This window comes from Gymnodraco acuticeps, unplaced genomic scaffold, assembly GCF_902827175.1.
Source record: "Gymnodraco acuticeps unplaced genomic scaffold, fGymAcu1.1, whole genome shotgun sequence".
NCBI lineage: Eukaryota > Metazoa > Chordata > Actinopteri > Perciformes > Bathydraconidae > Gymnodraco > Gymnodraco acuticeps.
Window position 1 is genome coordinate 83,578 of NW_022990529.1, and position 24,836 is coordinate 108,413.

A 24,836-nucleotide genomic window follows, 5' to 3' on the forward strand; every position below is an offset into this window, starting at 1 on the left:
CCAGCCGCCACTGCTACCCATCCATCCATCCATCCATCTATCTATCTATCTATCTTACACAAATACTATCATAGTTGACCCAACAAGTGATGAGATGAACTGACCTGGAAACCGAGCAATATGCAGAGGTACCAGGGCGGCCTGTCGTTGAGGGAGTAAACCAGATCTGAACCTTGCACGGCCTCCTCCAAGGACTCTGTGTGTGGATCCCCAATGTCCACTGTCATCTGAGGCTGTTCATCACCGTCTTTGACCTGGAAGAGAAGCAAAGCAAAGGTAAACAAGTCATTAATTCAACAGTGTTATGTCATCTAACCCTGTTTCATTCCACACAAATTCCTAGACTTTCTGACAACATAAACATACCATAAAACCAGGGGTGTCCAAACTACGGACCGCGGACCATTTTGAATCGGCTCTCAGCAAATTCAAAAGTATAATGACTTAAGTATAATAAACATCTGCTTGTCTTATATTGTACTTCTTGAATATATATGTTCATTCATGTGTTAATAAGCCCACTTTTCCCAAAAATGCAATCAATTCAAGTTGAAAACATGTTCTAACAAATCTAAGTTGATAAGTAAAAAGCCCGATAACACACAACCTTGAAATAGACCCTTCATATTTCCTCTTCTTATAAAGCCATAAATATGATGATGGATTATCAGTAATCATTTCAGAGGGACACAGAGACATTGGATTAACCTTCAGCAGCGTTTGTATGTGTTTTAATGCCATTGAACACAACTTTTGATCAGAAAAACAGCAAAGGTAAGACATATTTGCCGTTTTGGTCCCGTAAAGCTACGTGGTGTGTTGTCTGGGTTTGCCTTCGCTGCCCTGAGTTTTGGTCGCACAGTGATACCTCTAGAATCTGTGGAATCTCAGCTTTAATCTGATATCTTGTTTGTGCAGACCTGATAAGTAATAAAGTATTTATACCTTGAGTTCTGTGCTAAGTGCGTTAGCATTTTTTAGCTTAGGGCTAATTCTGAGGCTTGATATACCCTTTGTGTTTCGTTTAGCTAAACATTGTTATGGGGGCATTGGCATGGGGCTCAACTGGATAAGCAATCTGAGGCTTCTGTTTTAAGGAAGGAGCCGTCAACACAATAAATGAAACCCTATGGAGAGCTATGATTTTTTCTTACAGCATTTTCAAGTATCAAGAATAATTTACCTACATGTACATTGGATTGATTTTTCCAACTTATAATTGAACTTATGAGGCAATAAACCTCACCTCTAGTAATAACTCAGTCTTGCGATGAGCATAGCAGAGAAATAGCGGATGGTTTTATAATGGGTGTATTTTTTCCTCTGTCCTTGAAACTGAGGGTAGCTCTGGGAAATACTTCTATCATCACTGTAATGCAGAGCTGTTGCTTCAGTTGGGCTGAGATGAGACATAAATACCAATCGTACGCAGTTAGTGTGAGTGATGACGAGTGGAGCATCGGTGTGGGTGGGTGGGAGGGCAGGTGAGGTGAACAACATCTCCCAAATCATATCAAGATAAATCGAAGTGGTCCTCCCACACACATATTTGTAACCTTGTATAACCAATTTCATGTTTTATGTGTATGTATATTTAAAGACAGAGTGGAGGAAAATGTCATACTGCAACATAAATCACTGCCAAGTTCAAAGAGCACAATATCTGTGTTATTGTGTGAATGTGAAATGTAAGGATGTGAAGCTTTGATTGGGAGGCACCAAGTTTGGTTGAGTTTGCATTCAAAACCTGTATATTAAAAATATGAGAATTTTGGAATAAGAAATGCAGAAGAATGTGTTGTTTTTATTATTATCACTGGTGAAGCTGGTGCTTTGTAGAAGGTCACATCAGTTTTGTTACAGCCTAAGTTGGCAATATTTCTGTTTTACTAACTTCTTTCAGTTCAATTTCACTTCCCACTGACTTCTCCATTTATCAAGACAGCCTCAGCCCGTCTCAGTGCCCTCCCCTCATCATATGCCTGATCCAAAAATCCATTGCCCCAACTTTGTGATGTGCCTCTTGTTAATAGCTGTCTTTCATTATACCTTAATACTATTTAACCTTGAAAGTCTGAGGTATCCAGTTATATAAGTGGTGGACTATGCAAGGTCTACTTCTGACTTTCCAGAGAAGGGACTGAAAATGTTTTCGCATAATTATAAAAAGGCACATTTTATTTTCCACATCCAACCAACCACAACTATCAATGAGATGACACTTTCTTCAGCTCGTAAAATGTGCATGTGTTTTTAATAAAGCCAACAATTCAAGAGGTTATATGAGTTCATTGTGTGCATTAGTGATATAAGGCACTTGACATGAAAGTGTTGACTAAATAACATAAATTATGAAAAGTACTCCCTTATCTTTGAGTTAAGAGGCACTGTCTTTAACCTTTGCTACCCCTGCCAGATGGAGTTCATGAGTCATGACTTTATGAGCTGTTCATGAGCACTCATGAAACATTCATGAACAACTCATTATATGTTCACTTGTCATGTTCATGAACCAACATTCTTAAAATGCTCATGAACCATTTTAAAGAGCAGTTCATGAAATGTTTATGAACATTGTTCATTCATATAAAGTTCCTGTTTTGCTGATGACAGACTTTTATGAGCAATTTATGAACTTTTCATGATCCAGCCAATCACAAAATTATAATTAAAACTCCAAAAAGTTTGCATGAGCATTTCATGAACTTTTCATGACTATGAGCATTTCATGGATTTTGGATGATTGTGGCAAGTTCAGAATATTTTTGAATATTCATGAGCATTTTATGAACTGTTGATGATCAGTGTGATGATTTTAAAGACCTCTTGAATATTCATCTACTATTTGAACATTTCTTTATTTTTTAAAACTTTTAATCTTAAAACAAAACAATAGTGAATTTGAAACTGAACATTATCTGTATTTATTTTGGTGACATTCATATCATTTTATGGTTTATCTGTACTGTTTGAGAAGCAGTATGAGTAAGTAGCGCCAAGGTGGAACCTTTGGCAGGTGAGCGGTGACATCTGGGTTATCTTAGGGGGGACACTTCCGCCCCCTCCTCAGAAGCAATCCAGACGATCAACCGGATCCTGTGTATAATTATTGCTGCTGCACTTTTCTGTTTTCTACAGGTCAGTACATGATGAAAATGATCGATGTTAACTTGTGTGAATTAGATATGATGTTGGAGATGTTTAGGAGAGTGTGTCGGAAAGTTTGGAGCATGTTTGACATAGTAACGGTATTTTAAAAATACTAAACTGTCGGCAACAATAGATGCCATTTTCGCGGGCTTCAGCCGCGCCTGTGTAAATGTGACCTGAGCGAAGGCTCGCAGGCAGGTTAGCTGCTGCGCACGGGTAATATGTTTTGTTTACCTGAGTGAAGTCTTGCAGGCACATTGCCTTTTTTTTTGTTTATTAACATTGACAGTGTATTTTTGTGATCTCCATAATATGTTATATTTTATATATATTATATTAGTGCCATTTAATGTTCATGCAAATTTCATGAACAGTTCATCAACTTTGTTATGAGCTGTTTATGAGCTGTTCATGAATATGGTTCACTGATATTCCATGAACTTTTCATGACAAGTTCATGAACAGTTCACTATCATCTCACTGGGTAAAGTCACCTCGCTATACTCCTACCAGTGATTCCCGCAGAAATGAAATATACTTTGGGGGAACGACTCGGGGTGGGGTGGGGGGGGGGGGGTCTCCTCCTCAAATCTCCTCAGAAATCTCTCAAAAATGTAGGAGCGGGGCTAGTCCTGGTGGGCTACCCAGGCTGAGTGACAAGGTGGCATCCAGGAAACTGACATTTGCAGGTCACTGCCATCGACACCAGGAACTTCCAGCTGGCAAGTTAGTACTCTGGGAGCCAACACACGGGCACCGACCAAGAGGGCGCCCCACGCCAACATACGTGGAGGTGCTGAGGAAGGATGTGGGGATGGAAAGCTCCACAGAGCTGGCCGGGTGTATGGAGGACCGTGAGGATTGGCGAACCCGTTGGCAAACTCGTCTCAGGACGACCTAGTAGTAGTAGTCCTTGATTGGCTCAAGTTCACACCTTTTTAGGGGCGGGGCTAGTGATGTTGTCCCAGGGATGCTTAGGAGTTGATAAAGGAGATAATCCCACTGACGTCATCATTTGATTCCAAAAGTGGGTCTGGACTCGCGCCCATAGAGGCTGTTTACCAGTATAATGGCTCCCCCCAAAGTATAATTTATGGGTGGCTCCCCCCAAAGTATAATTTATGGTTTTTAAAAAAAATGTACTCACTGAGCACTCATTGCCACCAATGCAAATGCAAATGAGTGCTCACTGAGTAAAAAAAAAAAAAAAAAAACACAAATTATACTTTGGGGGGAGCCATTATACTTTGGGGGCCCCCCAAAGTATTAACATGCTGTGGGAATTACTGCCTACACATATCAAAGAACTTGAAACTGGAGATCTTGTTGTCTACATTTTCATCTTGAAAGTAATATTTTTCTTTCCATTTCAATCATTTTTGCTGAGATCAAGCACAGCATAGATCATGGGAGGACATGCATTTAAAGGTTGGTCCTCTGGGGCCTCATGTATAACGCCGTGCGTAGGATTCACGTGGGAAGGTTGCTTACGTAGTAGAAATCCGAAAAATAGGTCCATACATTTTCCGCCACTTCCCGATTCACCAAACATTGCGTACCGGCAAGGAAAGTGCGTAGAGCACTTCCTAGGCCGGTTTTCCTTTATAAATCACAATCGACTCGAAATGCGGTGCAGCTTTTGCGGGCTTCACGTAACGCCCATATTTGCCTATAAATAGTCAAAGAAACGCCCATTTATTCATTCATTCTGACTGACTGACTGAAGGAGATCGCAGGAAATGACGACAGAACAGCTCAAAAAGACATCTCACACCGTGTCAGATTTTGGTTATTTTGGGGAGGTGGAGATAAATCATATTGTTTGGTGGATGCAGTTTGAACCAGAGTAGCAGCATGGAGGTCGGATCGTCACCAAAATAAATAAATAAGTGGTCCGAAAAAGGTTAATGACAAAAACAATACACACAGCCTTCCTCAGGCAGTGTGTTTGTACCGGGGACAGGAGACCCCCCCTTGATGAGAGACTGTAAGAAGTGATCGGGGAATCCCTCCGGAGTGGAGTCGTGACGACTGGATCTGAATTATGTTTTTGTATTTGGTGGTTTGTGTCCCAGCTGTCGATCAGCTGTGCGCAGCGTCTCCACTGCAGCCTGTGCGTCTCAACCCCCCCCCCCCGCAGCAACCCTATATCCACCAGTTAAAGGAAATACAACTAATGTGTTGTGTTATATTAGCTGTACAATTTACCACATATGATGTTCTTAGTTTCCACCTCCTGTGTTTTACGAGCGACTTACGGCATAAAACACGATTAAACATGATAGTATATAAAACCATGCTCGTATCTACAACCTATAGAAATGCAACACGGCGTCAGTTTAGACGTAATTCTGTCCTCCTGTTTACCGCATAATTATGAGAAAACATTTCATAACATTAACACAACATATTCGAGGTGGTTTTAAATAACATATCCGTATTTATTTATTTCTCCACGTTATGTGTTTGTGTGCACTGAGGAGTCGCAAACAGGCGTTTGTTTAATCATTTTAAGATTGGCTTTAATCAATGTTTGAAAATGAATTCTTCATATGATAAATGAGAGGTAACGTTTTATTGATGGTATTATTTCCACATATTTCTCTCCACTCTTCCTTCTGCCAACGGTGTCGCAGTTTCTCGTCTCTCCCGTTGTTGTGCTTAGTGCGTACGCATGGGTCAGAGTTTGCGTGGAGGACCGCACGTTTTCCCGTCAAGTTAGTATTTTATAAATCGCAAACATTGCGTAGAAACTGGCGTACGCCATTTTTTGAGCGTATATCGCTTTATAAATGAGGCCCCAGGTCTTTAGGTATGTAACGTAAATGTGTTCTGGCTTTCCTCTGACCACACAAAGACCAATGGAGTAGGTCAGGTGGTTAATATGAGGTAACATACGTTTTAATACGAAAAGCAAATGTGATATACAAATAAGATCATGATATTAAGCATGCATATGTACATGATAGGGGCACACCCATCATTTATGAGAGAGAAGCCAGACTGTCAGGGAAGGTGTCAAAATAAAAATGTATACAGATTATTACATTTACTTTTGGAAAGAAATGCCCATCATTTCTAAAAAAGGCTAGATGTGTCACGATCTGTCTGCGTTGTGTTTTGTCTTGTTTAGATCTGTGTGTGTTCCCTCCTACCTGTTTTCCTGATTGTGTTCACCTGGTGCCCCTGTGTTTTCTCCTCCCTCCTCACCTGTCTCTTGTTTCCTTGATTAGTCCTGTGTGTATTTAAGTTCTGTTTTTTCTGTCTGTCATTGTTGGTTAGTCGTTTGTCTGTGACTGTTCACAGGGGAGTGTTCTGTTTATCCGTGTATCCTTGAAATAAAGGTATTTTCAGTGTTATCTGCATTTGGGTCCTGCTTGCTTCGCTCACCCGTAACAAGATGTCTACTTTTTTCATTGGTACTTAAACATTTGAGCGACCAAATACATTTCATGAGTCTCCTACCTCAACATCTAGATTACATAACAACATTGACATGAATCAGTTGATTCATGCTTAGTTTTCTATTTTTTGAAAGGTTTGAAAAAGCAGAGATTGAGGAGATTACTGTAAAAGGACCACATGCAGGATTCAAACCTGCTATTGTAGTGACTAGTGCTCTTAATTTCAGTCAATAAAAGTGAAAAAAATATATACATTAAATGTAAATGTTGACTCAATAAACTTAACATTTAAAATATGTTAACTTGACGTACTTGACATCAAAGGGGGCCGTTGCTTCTCTGGAGCTTTTATTGCTTTTAAATTGTCTATTGTTTTTACTTGTACTTGTTTTATGGTGTGTGAGCTGAGCTGTGTTACTTTTTGTATGTTTTGTTTTGTTTATTTGCCTGTACAGCACTTTGGTCTGGAGGTTTAAAGTGAGAAATAAAGCATAAAAGAGAAGCAGAGGCTGGTCAGTATCGGCATGTCCAGCCATGCAGTGGGTGGTTTGTGAACTACCTCTCTGAAGGGTCCCAATGTGTTCACTTTGATGGGCTGTCTTCTGAGTGGTTAAACATTACTAATGGTGTTCCTCAAGGTTCTGTTTTATGTCCACTTTTATTCTTTATGTATATCAACAGTTTAGGTGAAAATGTCGATGGAGCAACCTTACATTTTTATGCGGACGATACCGTGATGTACTGTGCAGATCCCTCCATTCAGGAGGCTGGTGTTGAATTGCAAGCTGTTTTTAACATTATCCAGACGCAGCTCTCTGAACTAAAGCTTCTTTTAAATGTTGATAAAACCAAGGTAAGGCTCTTTTCAAAAGCTAAAAAGACACCAGAGCCTGTTGTAGATATTGAAACGACGCAAGGAATACAACTTGAAGTGGTTACCTGTTATAAATACCTTGATATCTGGCTTGATGATTGTCTCACTTTTAAATGTCATGTCAATAACCTGCTTAAAAAGCTGAGGGTTAGGCTAGGTTTATTCTACAGAAACAAGTCCTGTTTCTCGCTTGAGGCCAGGAAAAGGCTCTGTGACCTTTGACCTGTGCTGGACTATGGTGATTTGATGTATATGAATGCACCTGCCAATTGCCTGGTCAAGTTAGATGCTGCGTATCACAGCGCACTGAGATTTGTGACAAACTGTAAAGCATTAACTCATCACTGTACCCTGTATGCCAGGGCTGGTTTGCTTTCACTCACTGTACGGAGGCTCAGTCACTGGTACATTTTCATATACAAAGCCATGTTAGGGAAACTTCCATCCTACATCTGCTCCCTGATCTCACGGCGAATTGTAAGTGGCTACTGCCTGAGATCGCATGCTGTGTTTTATTAAAAAAGAGATCAATGATCTCAATGGGATTCACCTGCATAAATAAAGGTTTGAAATGAAATGAAAGCTGTATTGTATTTGTGTTAGAAATGTTTGTTTAAAGTTATTCAAGTATTTGCAAATGTAGTTTATATTTCTGTATCATTAAACACAAATATATTGCTACTATTAAAACCTGCATCAGAATCACAATCAAGTTTATTACGTTTACACATAAAAGGAATTTGCTTTGGTATCTGGTGGTGCGAACAAAAACAATCTAAAAAAATAAGTTAGAATTTGCAAAGTATGTAAAAAAATAAATATATAAGGATAATACAAAATAAGTATTTTTAAGAAACATTTTAGCATTGAAAAATGATGCTAAAGACAAGTAGTACACCAAATGTAAGCATACACATAACCTTAAAGCTGAAACAACAAAAACACTCAGGATAATGAGTAAACTTTGCTTTGAGACCCTATTTAGTCACATCTGGCTTGAAATTGGCAATGTCTCTGTGAAGCTCTGGCACCCTGATCTGTGCAGGGTGTTCACAGGAATGCATTTGACATCCTTTGGAGGAATGTGAGAGTTGTTAATGAGGGATGTGAGCAAACGGATGAATACTAAGACAGAGTGATCCTGCTACCTGATATATGTGAGGCCAGGGGCTATCTTCAAATACTGAGGTCATCTCCTTCTTCAAACAATCCACAAGCGACGGATGACGTTAAAGAACTACACATGTATCTCATATGTAGATAAAACATCAACCTAACATTACTATGCATTTCATAATCAATACGGCACACTTTCTGACTTCTGTATATATATTTTACATTACATTACACGTTACTTGTTAGTCGCTTTATCCAAAGCGACTAACATACTCAACACTGTGGGCAATCCCCACAGGAGCAACTTGGGGTGAAGTGTCACAGGGACACAACGACATGCTGACTGCAGTGGGGTTTGAACCTGTGACCCCCTGACCCAAACACCTACGGACAACCCACTACACCACACGCCTCTGTGTATATTTGTGTACACGGTATATTATGGGACACCACACGCTGTTTTTAAATGCAAAGGTCAGTCCCCTCTCAACACATTCCACATGGGACCGACCAGTGCCTAAAGGGCTTGTACAAACTATTGACAATGTGTCTGTTTGAAGTGTCCGAGGGGTCTTTTAAATGTGGAAGTGGTGGGAGAGTTGGTATTGACATTTGACATGGCACTGCGAGGACATGGGTGTAACAAATGGTCATAGTCCAACAAAGGCTTGGTTTAAAAGGAGTGTAAACAAACAATTGTTCAGACCATTTCCTCCCACATCATAAACAACACTTTGATATCAGCATCAATAGACAGTAAAGCAGAAGATTAAACGTGTGATGTGGGTTGGAAGAACACCCCTCACCAAAACTCAATTTAAACACTGGACGAAACAACAAAAATAATTATCTCACCCTTATTTGGCCCTTTAACTAAATTGAGGATTTATTAAGTTTACCTGTTCACCAAAAATATCCCTGCAATAATAATAAAATGGCTTTTAAAACCCAGCTTTAGTAATGATGTTTATCAGTGAATGGAGCATTGCAGTCAAAGACTAAAACAATTACGAGTTTCCACGTCAAAGGTATTCTCCATCACCAGAAATGACACGAGTCTCAGTCAAATGTGCACTATTATAGACTTGTAATGTTGTTTTTTGTTCTTCCTCTCATTCCATGGATCCATATGAAACACTCCAACCAGCAGACAACACTAAATATGTTCTAGACAGTCATTGCACATCAAGGTCCAAAGCCACATGCTGAAGCTGCTGCTCTGAAACCAGACAGTCAGTCAACATTCAGCTCTCACTTCAAACAAGAGAAATGCCTTGTTGTACGCATCACTACGTATCTGCATCGCATTTCCTCTGTCTTTGATTTACTCTCGTCATAAAGTTCTCAGCAGGTAGTGAACACACATGTTTGCTTTAGTGACGGCTGCACGGCTAATTGCTTCCATCTAGTGGTTATCTACCTGCACTATAACAAGAGAGGAGGGCATGACAGTCGAAGCTCTGACTACTTTTAAATCCAGGCTGAAGACTTTGCTTTAGCCGCTGCTTTTAATTGAACTATTCACATCTTACATCTTGTGTTCATATACCTGTGTTATTCATGTTTCATTATATTTGCTTTTTAATGTTTGAATTGCCTTGTGTTCAAAGGTGCTATATAAATAAACTTGCCTTGCCTAGAAGGATTAACATAAATAGTGGACCGACCGTTTTCACCGAAATTACGAAAAAAAGCGTATTTTTTGCTGTACCATAATACTATATTGTTGTTTGTTAAATTACTTTGGCGATTTAACAAAAGAAGCAACTTGCCTGTCCAAAAACATTTCCCTGTGACTCTGGATACTCCACAGACCTCTTTGTGAACTGTTCAAATTGGAAAAACGTTCTATGAGAGAAAAAGTCCCCATGAAAGCGTTTGAGAGTAGTGTTTGTGAATTATCCAGAACAATGTCACTGTTTCTGGAATGACATATGTTTGATGATAGAAGCTGTTGGCTCTTGTCGTTGGATGATACTTGGATTGATAAATCTCACGAGCCTCGGGGTGTACGACACGGACCACGTTTTTACAATTTTCTTGGCTTGATTCACTCGAGACATTTGTTACATGTTATCCCCGCCCCCCCTCTCTTTCTCCTTATGCTCTGTCATAACTCTAATGTGCTGTAACACTTATAAAAGGCAATACTTCAAAATAAATAGTCTCCTAGGTGTCATACGACCAGGAGGAACATATTTGTTGGTGTATCTGTGTATTCAAAGTCATTACAAAGAAGTTTAGCAGTAACATTTTAGAACATTTAGAAATCTGTGATGAAATAACAATTCAGAGTGTATTTTAATGTTGTATGTAGTCTTGATGGAGGTCTTACTCTGTCAGTGGGACTGTAAGTGCTGTGGTGTTTACATCTAAATCCATTCTTTGTTGGGTTAATACAATGTAGTTTGGGTTGTATATTATAAGAGTAAACTTTTACCCGAGGTCAATATTTTGTGGGATTATATAAAATACAATTGTTCCTTTCTCTCAATCTTGGGTGCTGTGCCTTAAAGGTCTCCTTTGATGCTATTTTTAGGCATATATTATAGGTCTCAGATACATAACATGTCTCTGAAGTGTTTGGCTCCAAACACCAAGCAGATCGTTGCAGCATTACCCATAATCCCCTCTGTTTCAGCCCTGTTTCCAAAGTGCTGATTCTCTGTCTGTTACTTTAGATGAAAATAAGGAGCCCCTCCCCACGCCCCTCTGAGAGAGACTTGGTTACAAAGAACTCAATGGTGCTCCTTATGGTGCTGAGATTCAGGTGATAAGGTGTGTGTGGGGGGGGGGGGGTACCTTGGTTGCTGATTGGCTAATGGTTACACAAGCCAAAAAAAATCGTTATGACATCATAAAGTGGCCAAAATCTGATCAGCTCATTTTCAGACAGGTTTTTATAGAAATGGATCAAAAAGAGAGAGAATCTTTGCTCCTGAAACTTTCAGAGTCTCTTTCCACAGAGGGGACACATGTTGATGTAGAAGAGACATGAAGAAGAGGGGACACATGTTGATGTAGAAGAGACATGAAGAAGAGGGGACACATGTTGATGTAGATGAGACATGAAGAAGAGGGGGACACATGTTGATGAAGAAGAGACATGAAGAAGAGGGGACACATGTTGATGTAGAAGAGACATGAAGAAGAGGGGACACATGTTGATGTAGATGAGACATGAAGAAGAGGGGACACATGTTGATGAAGAAGAGACATGAAGAAGAGGGGACACATGTTGATGTAGAAGAGACATGAAGAAGAGGGGACACATGTTGATGTAGAAGAGACATGAAGAAGAGGGGACACATGTTGATGTAGATGAGACATGAAGAAGAGGGGACACATGTTGATGAAGAAGAGACATGAAGAAGAGGGGACACATGTTGATGTAGAAGAGACATGAAGAAGAGGGGACACATGTTGATGTAGATGAGACATGAAGAAGAGGGGACACATGTTGATGTAGAAGAGACATGAAGAAGAGGGGACACATGTTGATGTAGAAGAGACATGAAGAAGAGGGGACACATGTTGATGTAGAAGAGACATGATGAAGAGGAGACACATGTTGATGAAGAAGAGAGACATGAAGAAGAGGGGACACATGTTGATGTAGAAGAGACATGAAGAAGAGGGGACACATGTTGATGTAGAAGAGACATGAAGAAGAGGGGACACATGTTGATGTAGAAGAGACATGAAGAAGAGGGGACACATGTTGATGTAGAAGAGACATGAAGAAGAGGGGACACATGTTGATGTAGAAGAGACATGAAGAAGAGGGGACACATGTTGATGTAGAAGAGACATGATGAAGAGGGGACACATGTTGATGAAGAAGAGACATGAAGAAGAGGGGACACATGTTGATGTAGAAGAGACATGAAGAAGAGGGGACACATGTTGATGTAGAAGAGACATGAAGAAGAGGGGACACATGTTGATGTAGAATAGACATGAAGAAGAGGGGACACATGTTGATGTAGAAGAGACATGAAGAAGAGGGGACACATGTTGATGTAGATGAGACATGAAGAAGAGGGGACACATGTTGATGAAGAAGAGACATGAAGAAGAGGGGACACATGTTGATGTAGAAGAGACATGAAGAAGAGGGGACACATGTTGATGTAGAAGAGACATGAAGAAGAGGGGACACATGTTGATGTAGATGAGACATGAAGAAGAGGGGACACATGTTGATGAAGAAGAGACATGAAGAAGAGGGGACACATGTTGATGTAGAAGAGACATGAAGAAGAGGGGACACATGTTGATGTAGATGAGACATGAAGAAGAGGGGACACATGTTGATGTAGAAGAGACATGAAGAAGAGGGGACACATGTTGATGTAGAAGAGACATGAAGAAGAGGGGACACATGTTGATGTAGAAGAGACATGATGAAGAGGAGACACATGTTGATGAAGAAGAGACATGAAGAAGAGGGGACACATGTTGATGTAGAAGAGACATGAAGAAGAGGGGACACATGTTGATGTAGAAGAGACATGAAGAAGAGGGGACACATGTTGATGTAGAAGAGACATGAAGAAGAGGGGACACATGTTGATGTAGAAGAGACATGAAGAAGAGGGGACACATGTTGATGTAGAAGAGACATGAAGAAGAGGGGACACATGTTGATGTAGAAGAGACATGATGAAGAGGGGACACATGTTGATGAAGAAGAGACATGAAGAAGAGGGGACACATGTTGATGTAGAAGAGACATGAAGAAGAGGGGACACATGTTGATGTAGAAGAGACATGAAGAAGAGGGGACACATGTTGATGTAGAATAGACATGAAGAAGAGGGGACACATGTTGATGTAGAAAATACATGATAACGTGGATTTTGGATAGGTCCCCAAAAAAACGTTAATAATGCTTCAAGCAGGAATCAATATGTTGCAACACTGCAGTTACATTCATTAACAATGACACGTTTTAAATGAAGCTCATCCAAAGGAGAATTAGCAGTGGAGAACCAGTAGATACATAGAGATATGTGGTGCTCAGAGTGTGGTGAATCATCCCTAATGCTGACCAGTGGGATTATTTAGTGCACAGCATCATGTGCTGAGGTGTGTGCCTCCTTCGTCACAGACACAGTTGTGACGGTATGGATGGATAAATGAAGCGTGGTAAGACAAATCAGTTTTCTGGCTGCAGAGGCGTGTTTAGTTAATGACTAGCATACTGCAGGAAGGAGTGGTTCAGTGGTTTCTCAATGATGAAGGACCAGGGTTTTATTTCTGGATGACCACTGTCGGCAGCATCTGCAACATTGTTGAGGTTATTATTCTATTAGCAGGACTTTTAAAAGCCTTGAGCTATAATATAATGATTTTGTAAAGCAAAACAGCAATGTCATCTTGTTTGAAATAAAGATTAAAGGAAAAATAAAGTGTTTCTTTTTTAATCCAAAGGCCAATTTGTATTATTTCCCTTCAGTACATTTTATCTTATCTTATTATTTCCTATTATTTTCCTTATCTTGTTATTCCAATGTGTTTCATGTATCAAAGTTAACATTTAAAAATGCTCTTTGATCAATGGTGAATGTGGCAGGTTTCCAGTAGCCTGTTCCTGAAGTGTTTTCTCTGAGCGAAGGAGTGCAGTTTTCCCAGAATTCCTCCTCAATGTCCGAGTTCACACACGAACACTCATTGCTCAACTTGTCATTATAGAACCTGACATTAAGGTCACGTTTACTCAGGTTCTTCTACTCTACACATTGATAGCCTAACCAGTGTAGCTATATTAAATATCAACCGTGTATTTGACCTAAAGTGACATCAACATGTTTTACCTTTACTGGGTAGCAGACTCTAAGACATCATTATTAAACACTAGCAATCATCATAGGTGCCTTTTCTGTGTGGTTTCACCTACTCACAGTAACAGTAGGATAGTGTTGGTGTGTTACTACGGAAATATAGTGTTGAGTCACAGTTTCTAATCTTCAGGCTTGTGGGAAACAGTATTTCAATTTCTCTGTATGTACACACAAACTGAAAGATTGACAATAGAGTTGGTAAAGAAACAATACAATATCTTATGTCATCAAAGAAAGAAGTTATTTGGTTCTTTATTTCTTAACCTCTACAACTTCATGTTTTTCCATATACTCTTAACTGTTATTAACATACCCACAATGAAATAGATGCCAAGGTTATATCAGATATAGCTTTCAATATAACACTCTGTCTCAAAATGAGAAAATACGTTTTTTCCGAATCAACAAAAGGCTTAAGAAAAGTTAAAGCAAACTGAGCATTTCTTACTGTGACCATGTCTCATGAGACTGGCACACTAGCAGGTGACTGACAGTCTATATAGATTTCCACGCTCACATACAAACACGCATGCAACACACGTAGCTACAGGACTTGCTATGTTCAAAAACTTCCACTACGACCCACTAAAAGTTGTGTTTTCATTTTTTCGTTGGCTTTTCCATTCGACTTTGGAAAAAGTAATTGGTCACTTTGTTATAATGAATTTGATTGCAACAAAATATCAAGACGATAACTTCTTATAACACTTTTGCTAATGTCAATAAAGTTTTTAATATTAATAAAAACAACTAGAATAACCCTAAAGCCATGTTATCACCAGCATTAAAAACAACCACCAGTGAGTAGATCAAGAGTCAGAGTTACTGAACCTCGACAGAGTTCCTGTATGAAGAGAATACTAAAGTCCACCATTAAGTAATACGAGATGTGAGACATGCGGATAGGCGGATGTTTTTTCTTCATGAAGGAAGCCCCTGTTTTTGGAGCTTTGCCTCTTTCCTGTGTCGACACCTGAAACCCACGATTGGCTTCGCCTCGACTCGTGAGTGCACTGACAAACAAAAGTTCACTTGTATAAATGACAAGCAATATGCCAAAAACCCATTTGCTTTGTCATTCCTTTGGTTAGCTGATCTCTTAATGTAGTCCTGGTAGAACATGTATTCTTGTGTTTATATGACATTCAACAATTATGACATTAAAATATTGTATTACCAAATTAAAGCGTCCAAAAAGACAATCTTTTTTTTTAAAAGGCACTAAATAAGGTCTGAGGTTGCCTAGTTAAATCTCCAATAGTGTATTTACTTCTGTAAGTGGAAGGATGTATCTTGTATTTGTTTGTAGTATACTTTTTCTTTCTTTTTGGAAATCTTAAAATTGCTCCAACATACACAGCTGTTACAATAGAGGTAACATCTTACTTTAAAGTGGGGTGACTTTGTCCCCAAATATTCTTAAAAGATCCAGCAACTTCCTCCCAGGAGTAGACTTAAAGGTCCCATGACATGGCCATTTCTACTGATCATAATTCCATTGTTGAGCTCTACTAGAATAGATGTATATTGTGCGAGACACAGCGAAACCCAGTCCGAATCCAGCCAGAGCGCAAAAAACCTGCAGCCTGGCTGTGAGTCTGTGTTTGTGCCCAGGCCGAGCATCACCGCGTCCCGCCGTCTCAGGCCGAGCCCGGGCCGAGCCCAGGGCGAGCCCAGGCCGAGCATCGCCGCGTCCCGCCGTCTCGGAACTGCAGCTGAGAAAAGATTGAGTGTGTGTGTGTGTGTGTGTGTGTGTGAAAGAGGAAGCCGTTACGTCACTATACCCAGGAAGAACACAATGGAAAAAGAGAAATCTCCAACGAGGCGTTCTGGGACAGGTATTTTCTGTGTTAGAGTTTTACTCGCTTCAGGGTGTACTTTGAGGGTTTGTGACTCTGCAGACCGTTTACAAGCAGAAAAACCTTCATAACACAAGAGGACGGGTGATAACCAGAAAAGCATGACATGGGACCTCTAAGTTAAGATGTGTTTTATTGAAAACATACGGTTGTCTTTAATGTAATGCATATGTATAAATGTGTCTGTTGGTTTTGTATATATATGTTTATACATATTTGTATTCTGTATTCGTCTGGATTGTGGGAAACAGTATTTCGATCTCTCTGTCTGTACATACAAACTGAAAGATTGACAATGAAGTTGACTTTGACTTGAGCTTTGACTTTGATACTGCATTTCGATTCCCTTATTTAAAAAAAGTTTTAAAAAAACAGGGTTCAAAAGAGGTTACTTGAATTAGATTTTGATGCTCAAAGTGTAAATATTAATTATGACATCTTGATGCCAAAGCCAGCAATCTCCATCGATTTATGAAATATTGAAATCCTGGCTCAACATCTTTGAATTAATTGTATGGTAAAAGCATATCGTTTTTTTGTTGTTTCAGGTACAGCAGGTACTATAATAATAATAATAATAACACATGGGATTTGCATAGCGCTTTTCCTAATGCTCAAAGACGCTTCACATACAATCAGAACAGAAACAAGACAAAGACAATAACATAAACAATAGTGGCCATGTTCCTTGTCCTGTATTCTATTTTTGCGGATGTTGACAGTTTGACGTGTTTACCCATCTGCAGACAAGCTGTGGTGTGTGTTTGTATTCCCATCTTCTCAAGTTCTTCAGTTAAGTAAGAGAAAACATCCACCCTGAGCTCAGCTGTGTCCACTCTCACACCCCATGCAGCTAGGCATTCATACCGTACTCGCAAATAACACACATCCCTGCCTGAAGAACCTTTATTCAGTTTCTTGTAGTCAAAGAGAATTACTAGCTTGAACTTGGAGCTCTTTGTTCCATCTTAACTACGCTCGAGGCTGATCTTTTCCACAGACATTAAAAAAGCATGCAATTGATTCCAATGAAATATCCAGTCGTATCGTATAAGTGATCACACTTTGGTCATTTCACATTCCACCATGGCTTACATTTAGCTGCTACTGCTATAACGTAAGAAACCAGCATTGTACTTATAAGATTCAAGGCTTGTATTAGTCATTCGTAAATAGCTGCACACTGTACATAGTGTACAGTAGTAATGTCGAGGAACATCTTAGGTCACAGGCTCCTCCAACAGTGCAACACAATAACACTGAAGTAGTGCCATAAGATTCTATATACAAGTGATACATAATGTGTGAGTTGCAAACAGGTGAATGTTATGGATGCTCTTAGTTCAGTTACCTTTCCATTTGTCTGTTATAGTTAAAGCATAATCATTATCGTAATAATATATGAATAACATTCACTTTTTACGCTGCTATGGAAACATTTTGCACTCTCATCTTCCTTTATATATATCCTGCTTACTTGAAGTAAACGGTTATTTTGTGGTTTTTTGTCATTATTGAGTGTTCTTGCATTTTAATGTGTGTTATTGTTTATACCTCGGGACTGTGGGAAACAGTATTTCGATCTTTCTGTGTGTACAAACATATTTTGAGACTGACAATAAAGTTGACTTTGAATAATGATTATTTGTACAGCTCGTGACAGGATGTGTATTATGTACATTGTGTAAATTTTCTTCTATATTTTGTAATGAATGCTTCTTAGGTAACATTAAGCTGTCTTTGGCTCTTTTCTTGCTTTAACAAATACCAATGTTCCCTCTGTATGACGTATAAAGGTATTCTGATTCTTATGATTGTTCATAATCAAAAGATAAGCAAGTGACTCATTTTAAACCCTCACCCAGGGTTTGACACTTTGATTTTGTTAGTGTCACAAACCCTAACCTAAAAAAAAACACAATAAAAACTTACCCCAAATGCAGGATTGATCGTCCCCTGATCTTTGCCTCCCAGCTCTATGTTCTCCTCTGTAGTGAGCCGCATTATATTAAAACAAGGCAAAATAAAGTATAGTTCTTTTGGTGGACTCCGCACAGATCAACAAGCACACACGGTGGGAGTTCAACTCTGACTGACGGACCGCAGAGCTACAAAGACAACATGAGTCTCACGTCGCCAGGGCACTGAGTCTCACAGTGCGAAACAGAGTGGCTCAATTATTTTGTAATCTCTGAAATGTTGCTTGTTTGCTGCTAAGCCAATGTGGGCTTTAGTAACTCTTTCTTACGGTCATGTGCCTGCTGTTGTGTGACGATGGATCCTATGAGAGGAGAGCAGCACGTTGTCACACGACAACGTGACTGTTATTTTGTATGGATTGATTGTTCTGTTTTTTTATATTAATGTGTGCATATGTGTAAATGTGTCTGTTGCTTGTGTATATAGGATATACATATTTTATACATAGCTATCAGTGTTGGGAAAGTTCACTTTCTACATGAACTAGTTCAGTTCACAGTTCACACATTTTAAAATGAACTAGTTCAGTTCATAGTTCATAATTCAAAATGTTGAACTAAAGTTCATGGTTTCAAAAATGAACTAATTTATAGTTATTTTTTCAATACGTTGCTGCGAGCTATTATTTGTCAAAATGATTGCCACAACCCATATAGAACCACAGACAGCAATCAGAATACTGGCATTTCCATAACGCTTTGCTGCCGCCCATTCAGTCCACACTAGTAGCAGCTGCAGCTTTCATCTCTACAGTATATTTTCAAAAACATGAGGAAAAACGTGCTGCTTGAATGGTCTTTATTAAGTATAATAATCCAAATATACTTAAAGTACCAAAAGTGAAAGTAGTCATTGTGCAAACATATAACATATAAACATGTGCCGACATAACTCTGTACTAACACAACACGAGCTAGGAACCAGGCTGAGGTATGAAACTAAGGTTACAGGCAAACGTTAGATTTTTTCCGTCTGAGTCAGTACTGACTTTAACGTAAAAACTCACTTAAATGCTCATACGCCGACGCCGTAGAGTCTGACTCTGAGCGAGTGCTGCTGCAGCTGCTCTCGGCTTCGTCCATACTAATTCATTCATTCATTCAATGCTCGCCGGTTCAGCGGGTCCACATTGTTTGTTGTGAGGAGTCTGATGACGTGTATTTTAGTGCGACAGCCAGGGGTGACAGGCGCGTACGCGTCACAGGCAGCTTGCTGTTGCCAGATTGGGTGATTTTCCGCATTATTTTGAAGCCTGTTTACGGTGTGTTTTAACTGGGTTTTCGGCTGAAAGGCATATGAAATCTGGCACACTTTTGAACGCCGTTATAATAGTGCTGAGAATGAACGCACTTTTGAACGCCGTTATACAGCGCTGAGAATGAACGCGTTCTCAATTACGTTCATCTAGCGGAAATACAGTACGTTCAGTTCACGTTCGCCCAAAATATGAACGCGTTCATGAACGATCGTTCATTGAACGCGTTCAGGTACATCACTGATAGCTATATACTGTATCATTTTACATCCGGGATTGTTGGAAACGTCATTTCGATCTCTGTCTGTAAACACAAACTGAGTAACATTAAAGTTGACTTTGATTTGGGTCGTAGCATTGGGTTTTTACTGGATCGACTTCTGGCGTTTGATTTGATTATTGGCTGTTTTAAAATTGTTAATCAATCAATCAATCAATAGGATACGGCTGTAATAGGCCTAAGGCCTTTTAGTCGCTCATAAATAAATGAGTAGATCACTGATTCTTTATTTACTATGGATGCTGGCAACAGTCACATAGTCCAAAGTGAAGGTGATGTTTGACCAGTAGTGGTCGAGGCGGGATTTGAGACAGTTAACCGTCTTGGATGTGACAACGCTTTCTGGCAGATCATTCCACAAGTCAACCACACGCAGGCTGAAGAAGTTGCGGCGGATAGCCAGTCTTGAGTACTGTTTCTTCAACTTGAGGCAGTGTCCATGAGTCCTGGTGTTATAATCCTGTTGTAGTGGGCATGATGTTTTGTAGATGTTGTGGAATGTTAATACAATAGTTCACAATGGAAATGTAATCACTGGTCAACTTAGGTTACCTGACAATGAGGTAGTGTGATATTGTCATTAATATCAGTGAAAGTCCCTTTCGTTTGCTGATCTCTTAATGTAGCCCTACATGTATTCTTGTGTTTATATGACATTCAACAATTATGACGTCCAAACAAAACTGATTTCTGCATTTCGTCTATACTTGTATCCTTTTCTGCTTCCATTTTAGTCTGGTCTAAATCTGTTAACCATCATTATAGTGTAAACGGGTGAATGCTAATGTTTTAAGCCCTTTCTACTGCATTCAATCTTAAAATAAAAAGGCACTAAATATGGTCTGAGGTTGCCTTGTTAAATAGTGTATTTATTTATGTAAGTGCAATCTTGTATTTGTTTGTAGTTTTAAACAATAAAGTGACACCATTACATAAGCAAGCAAAGGACATCTTAAAATTGTTATAATATACACAGCTGTTACAATAGAGGTAACATCTTATCTTAGGTCTGCTCTTATCAAAGGTTTGGAGTTAATGCATTTGGGTCGTAGCATAGGGGTTTTTAGTGGATCGACTTCTGGCGTTAGATTTGATTATTGGCTGTTTTAACATATTTTTTATTTTTGATACAGTAGTTCACAACGGAGACCATAGGCGCTTTCACACCGGAGTACTTTCCCCAGAAATAGTTTCGATAGTTCCTGGGATTTTGCGTTCACACCAAAAAGATCTGGAACTAGAATTTCTTTCGGGAACCTTTTCACCCCTTTTCAGTCCCTGCTAGAGAGCAGGTACTTTCATGGGAGGAAAAAGTTCCAATTTTGATTGGCTGGACGAATTGCAAACCACGCCCCGTAAAGCTCAGAAAAGTTTTTGTGAAGCCGCCATTTTATTTGCTCGCATTAGCATTATTAGCATTAGCCCAGCGCACCAACGGAGAGATTTAGTTTATTTATTTATTTATAGTGTCGTGGACAGTCCCCATCGATGAACTGTCACAAAAACAGTAAATGGTGCAGCTTTAGCCGACATGGCTAATTTCCAGCTGTTGTCCCTGGCCAGATGGTAATAGACACCCTTAAAAATACAATATATCAACAGCATTAGTTATAATAAAATATATAAAAGAAAATAAAAAGGAGGAAAGACAAGTAGATACCGGTGTGAGGATAAAAGAGAACAATAAACAACACACGTTACTATATACAGTACATGTCACATATAGCACATCACAATCACATAACAGAAACCAGGGGCAATATCCATGATCACAACATGTAACACTCACGCCATACTCAACACAGACTAGTGTGTGCAGGTGTAGTTCTCAGTGAACCATGTTTTTAAGTGAGCTGTGAAGGTGGGATGTGTATGTATGTCTTTGATTTGAGTGGGTAGAGAATTCCAGTTTTGTATTGCTGTGACCGAGAATGATGACTGACCAAAAGTACTCTTCCTGAATGGGACTGATAGGTCGCCACGTGTGGAGCTTCTAGTGGTCCGTCTGGTGTTGTTACGTTGAGTAACCAATGAGCTAAGAGGTGGAGGGGCTGTATTGTGCAGGATTTTGTACACCAGAACGATGTTCCTATACTTTATTAAATCTTCCCAACTCAGGATGTTATGCTTGTTGAGGATGGTACAGTGATGGGAGTGGTTAGGTTTCTAAACACCTCCTTTGTCAACCATTGCTTTGACCTTTTCTATAAAAAAGCAGTTGGCTGTTTCGGTTGAATAAAAGTAAACATACTTTATATGTAAAGTAACAATGTGTTGGTCACAGACTTTTTTTACATGCAAATGTCATGTGATAATCTTTTTGTTATCCTTTAAAAAAGTGCTGGATATCAAAGCCCTTACTGTATCTTATCAGTTGGATTGTGTATTATTGTATAGTTGGGGTCCTTTTCATTTTAGAATCGTTTTTCATGAGACAGTCAATTTAAATATTTGTCCTATGCCATATTCACATTCATTTGTAACACACACGTAAGGGTAAAAGACACACATCTTCAACAAATGTAATGCAATGAATAAGCTTCATTGTCACAGAAGCACACATAACGTCATATCTAATATTTAAACAAATCATTCCCTTGTCCCTAAAGCATTGACTGAGCTATTTTTCGTCCTCAAATGCAGGCATTAAGTTACATGTTCACGTTCTGCTGCCAAAATAAGTCGGTTTCTCCAGTGTAATGATAATAAAATGCTAAGTAAGTATTGGTAATAATATTAATAAAAACAACAACGTTTGGGTTCGTTCGTTTAATATGATGAACGTTAACCAGTAAGCTTCAATAATCAACTCCAGCTCAACAAACCATATTGCAATATCTACGTCAACATTATTTCTGGAACCAACTGGAAATGTGAGATTCATATTTTTCAGATACACAGATCTTATAGTGAGGTTAATCTCATACTCTGCTCTTCAACACTAATGTGACGCTAGCTGTCTGCATCGTCGAGCATAGCTATTTTAAATTAACAATAACAATGCATACAGTTACCTAACTAGCAAACTAACTAATGTACAAGCATGACCTTATTTTACCAACCTCACCGAGAAGCCTTATGTTTTACAGTAATCCTTCTTAATGTTTTACACTTCTCTATTATGTTTTAACTTGTATGCTACGGATAGCATCGTTAGCACAGATGTAGCTTCGTCTAGCTTGTTAGCTGAATAAAGAGACAAGTAAGAAATAAAGTGCTTGAATTTCACTTACCGAATAAACTGCATTCATGGACGGTCTGTTTGAACCGCAGAGCCATAAGATAAGTGCGATATTTCAATGAAGAATACTCCACCAGGCATCAACACAACAAACACGTCCGAGTAGCAGCCTGGAGCTAATGAAGCTAACGGGGCTAGCAAAGAGACCACTAGCAGATGACTTCCGTTACATTAGAATGACTTCCCTTACATTAGAATGACTTCCGTTACAGCAAGAATCCCCTCACACACACATAGGTGAAACACATGCACATTCCCTACTGAGAACCTTTCAGTAAAATGTTTTTCAGGAGTGTGTGTGTGAGGTTAATGTTCAGTAGTGTGTGTGCGAGGTGTTCAGTAATGAATGTGAGAGGATTTCAATAGTGTGTGTATGACGTTAATTTTCAGTAGCGTGTGTGTGAGGTGTTCAGTAGTGAATGTGAGAGTATTTCAGTAGTGTGTGTGCAAGGCCAGATGTTTTCAGTAGTGTGTGTGCAAGGCCAGATGTTTTCAGTAGTGTGTGTGTGAGGTGTTCAGTAGTGAATGTGAGAGTATTTCAGTAGTATGTGTGCAAGGCCAGATGTTTTCAGTAGTGTGTGTGCAAGGCCAGATGTTTTCAGTAGTGTGTGTGTGAGGTGTTCAGTAGTGAATGTGAGAGTATTTCAGTAGTATGTGTGCAAGGCCAGATGTTTTCAGTAGTGTGTGTGCAAGGCCAGATGTTTTCAGTAGTGTGTGTGTGAGGTGTTCAGTAGTGAATGTGAGAGTATTTCAGTAGTGTGTGTGCAAGGCCAGATGTTTTCAGTAGTGTGTGTGCAAGGCCAGATGTTTTCAGTAGTGTGTGTGTGAGGTGTTCAGTAGTGAATGTGAGAGTATTTCAGTAGTATGTGTGCAAGGCCAGATGTTTTCAGTAGTGTGTGTGCAAGGCCAGATGTTTTCGGTAGTGTGTGTGTGAGGTGTTCAGTAGTGAATGTGAGAGTATTTCAATAGTGTGTGTGTGAGGCTTAATTTTCAGTAGTGTGTGTGTGAGGTGTTCAGTAGTGAATGTGAGAGTATTTCAGTAGTGTGTGTGCAAGGCCAGATGTTTTCAGTAGTGTGTGTGTGAGGTGTTCAGTAGTGAATGTGAGAGGATTTCAATAGTGTGTGTGTGAGGCTTAATTTTCAGTAGTGTGTGTGTGAGGTGTTCCAACCCAGTCTCATGGCATTTCGTGTTCACCAACACGATTTTGAATCTATTGATTCGTGTTCACCAACACGATTTCCCCCTTTTTTTTTCGTGTTGCACAGCACGATTTAAAAAGCAATGTATTTCTACTGGTAATGACGCTCATGGTAGCACGGCATTCGTTTGTGTCGGCTGCCCTTAAAGAAAATGTGAGCGTCCATTCTCATTGGATAACGGAGAATTGTACACCCGGAAGTAAGTATTCCCCTTACTGTCGATTGATTTTACAGTGATATCTGCACTACTCATCGACTAAAAAACACCAGATTATCCTTGTTAATTACACATCATTGATTGGTTTAAACTGTGTGCAATGCTTTTGTATTTTTCCCCTTCGATTCGGAGAAACAAATATTTTTTCGGAGTAAAGGATAGCAGAAGACACTACACTACCCAGAATCCCCAGCTATCGTTTGGACTACACCATGTGCTCTGTTTGACAAACCCCGTGATAGTCCTCAAGCTCTGTGATTGGAGAGTGTTCTCCGAGGGTTACGCCGAGCCTCGAACAGCACTTGAAATGGGATGGAACCACGGCAGACTGTCCAAAACTGGATTTGAACGGGTCCACCGCGTCCCCCCCTCCCCCACACCGTCCCCAGAACTACACATGCTGGCTATTCTGTT

The 24,836-nt window shown here is 39.6% G+C and overlaps 1 protein-coding gene across 2 annotated transcripts in view; it reads right to left on the reverse strand.

Annotated features, from left to right (window-relative positions):
- LOC117553375 (solute carrier family 23 member 2-like) overlaps positions 1 to 23,049 on the reverse strand; it is an 85,427-nt gene extending 62,378 nt beyond the window's left edge. The window contains exons 1-2 of one of the 2 annotated variants that reach the window (XM_034227272.1): positions 22,998 to 23,049; positions 105 to 254 (exon numbers count right to left, since the gene is read on the reverse strand). In XM_034227272.1, the coding sequence (XP_034083163.1) occupies positions 105 to 254; positions 22,998 to 23,015 (168 nt within the window). In that variant the 5' untranslated portion in view covers positions 23,016 to 23,049. Of the gene's footprint in view, positions 1 to 104; positions 255 to 18,181; positions 18,317 to 22,997 lie in introns of those variants that run through there. The other variant, XM_034227271.1, reaches the window with a different exon arrangement.
- Between the last annotated feature and the right edge of the window lie 1,787 nt (positions 23,050 to 24,836).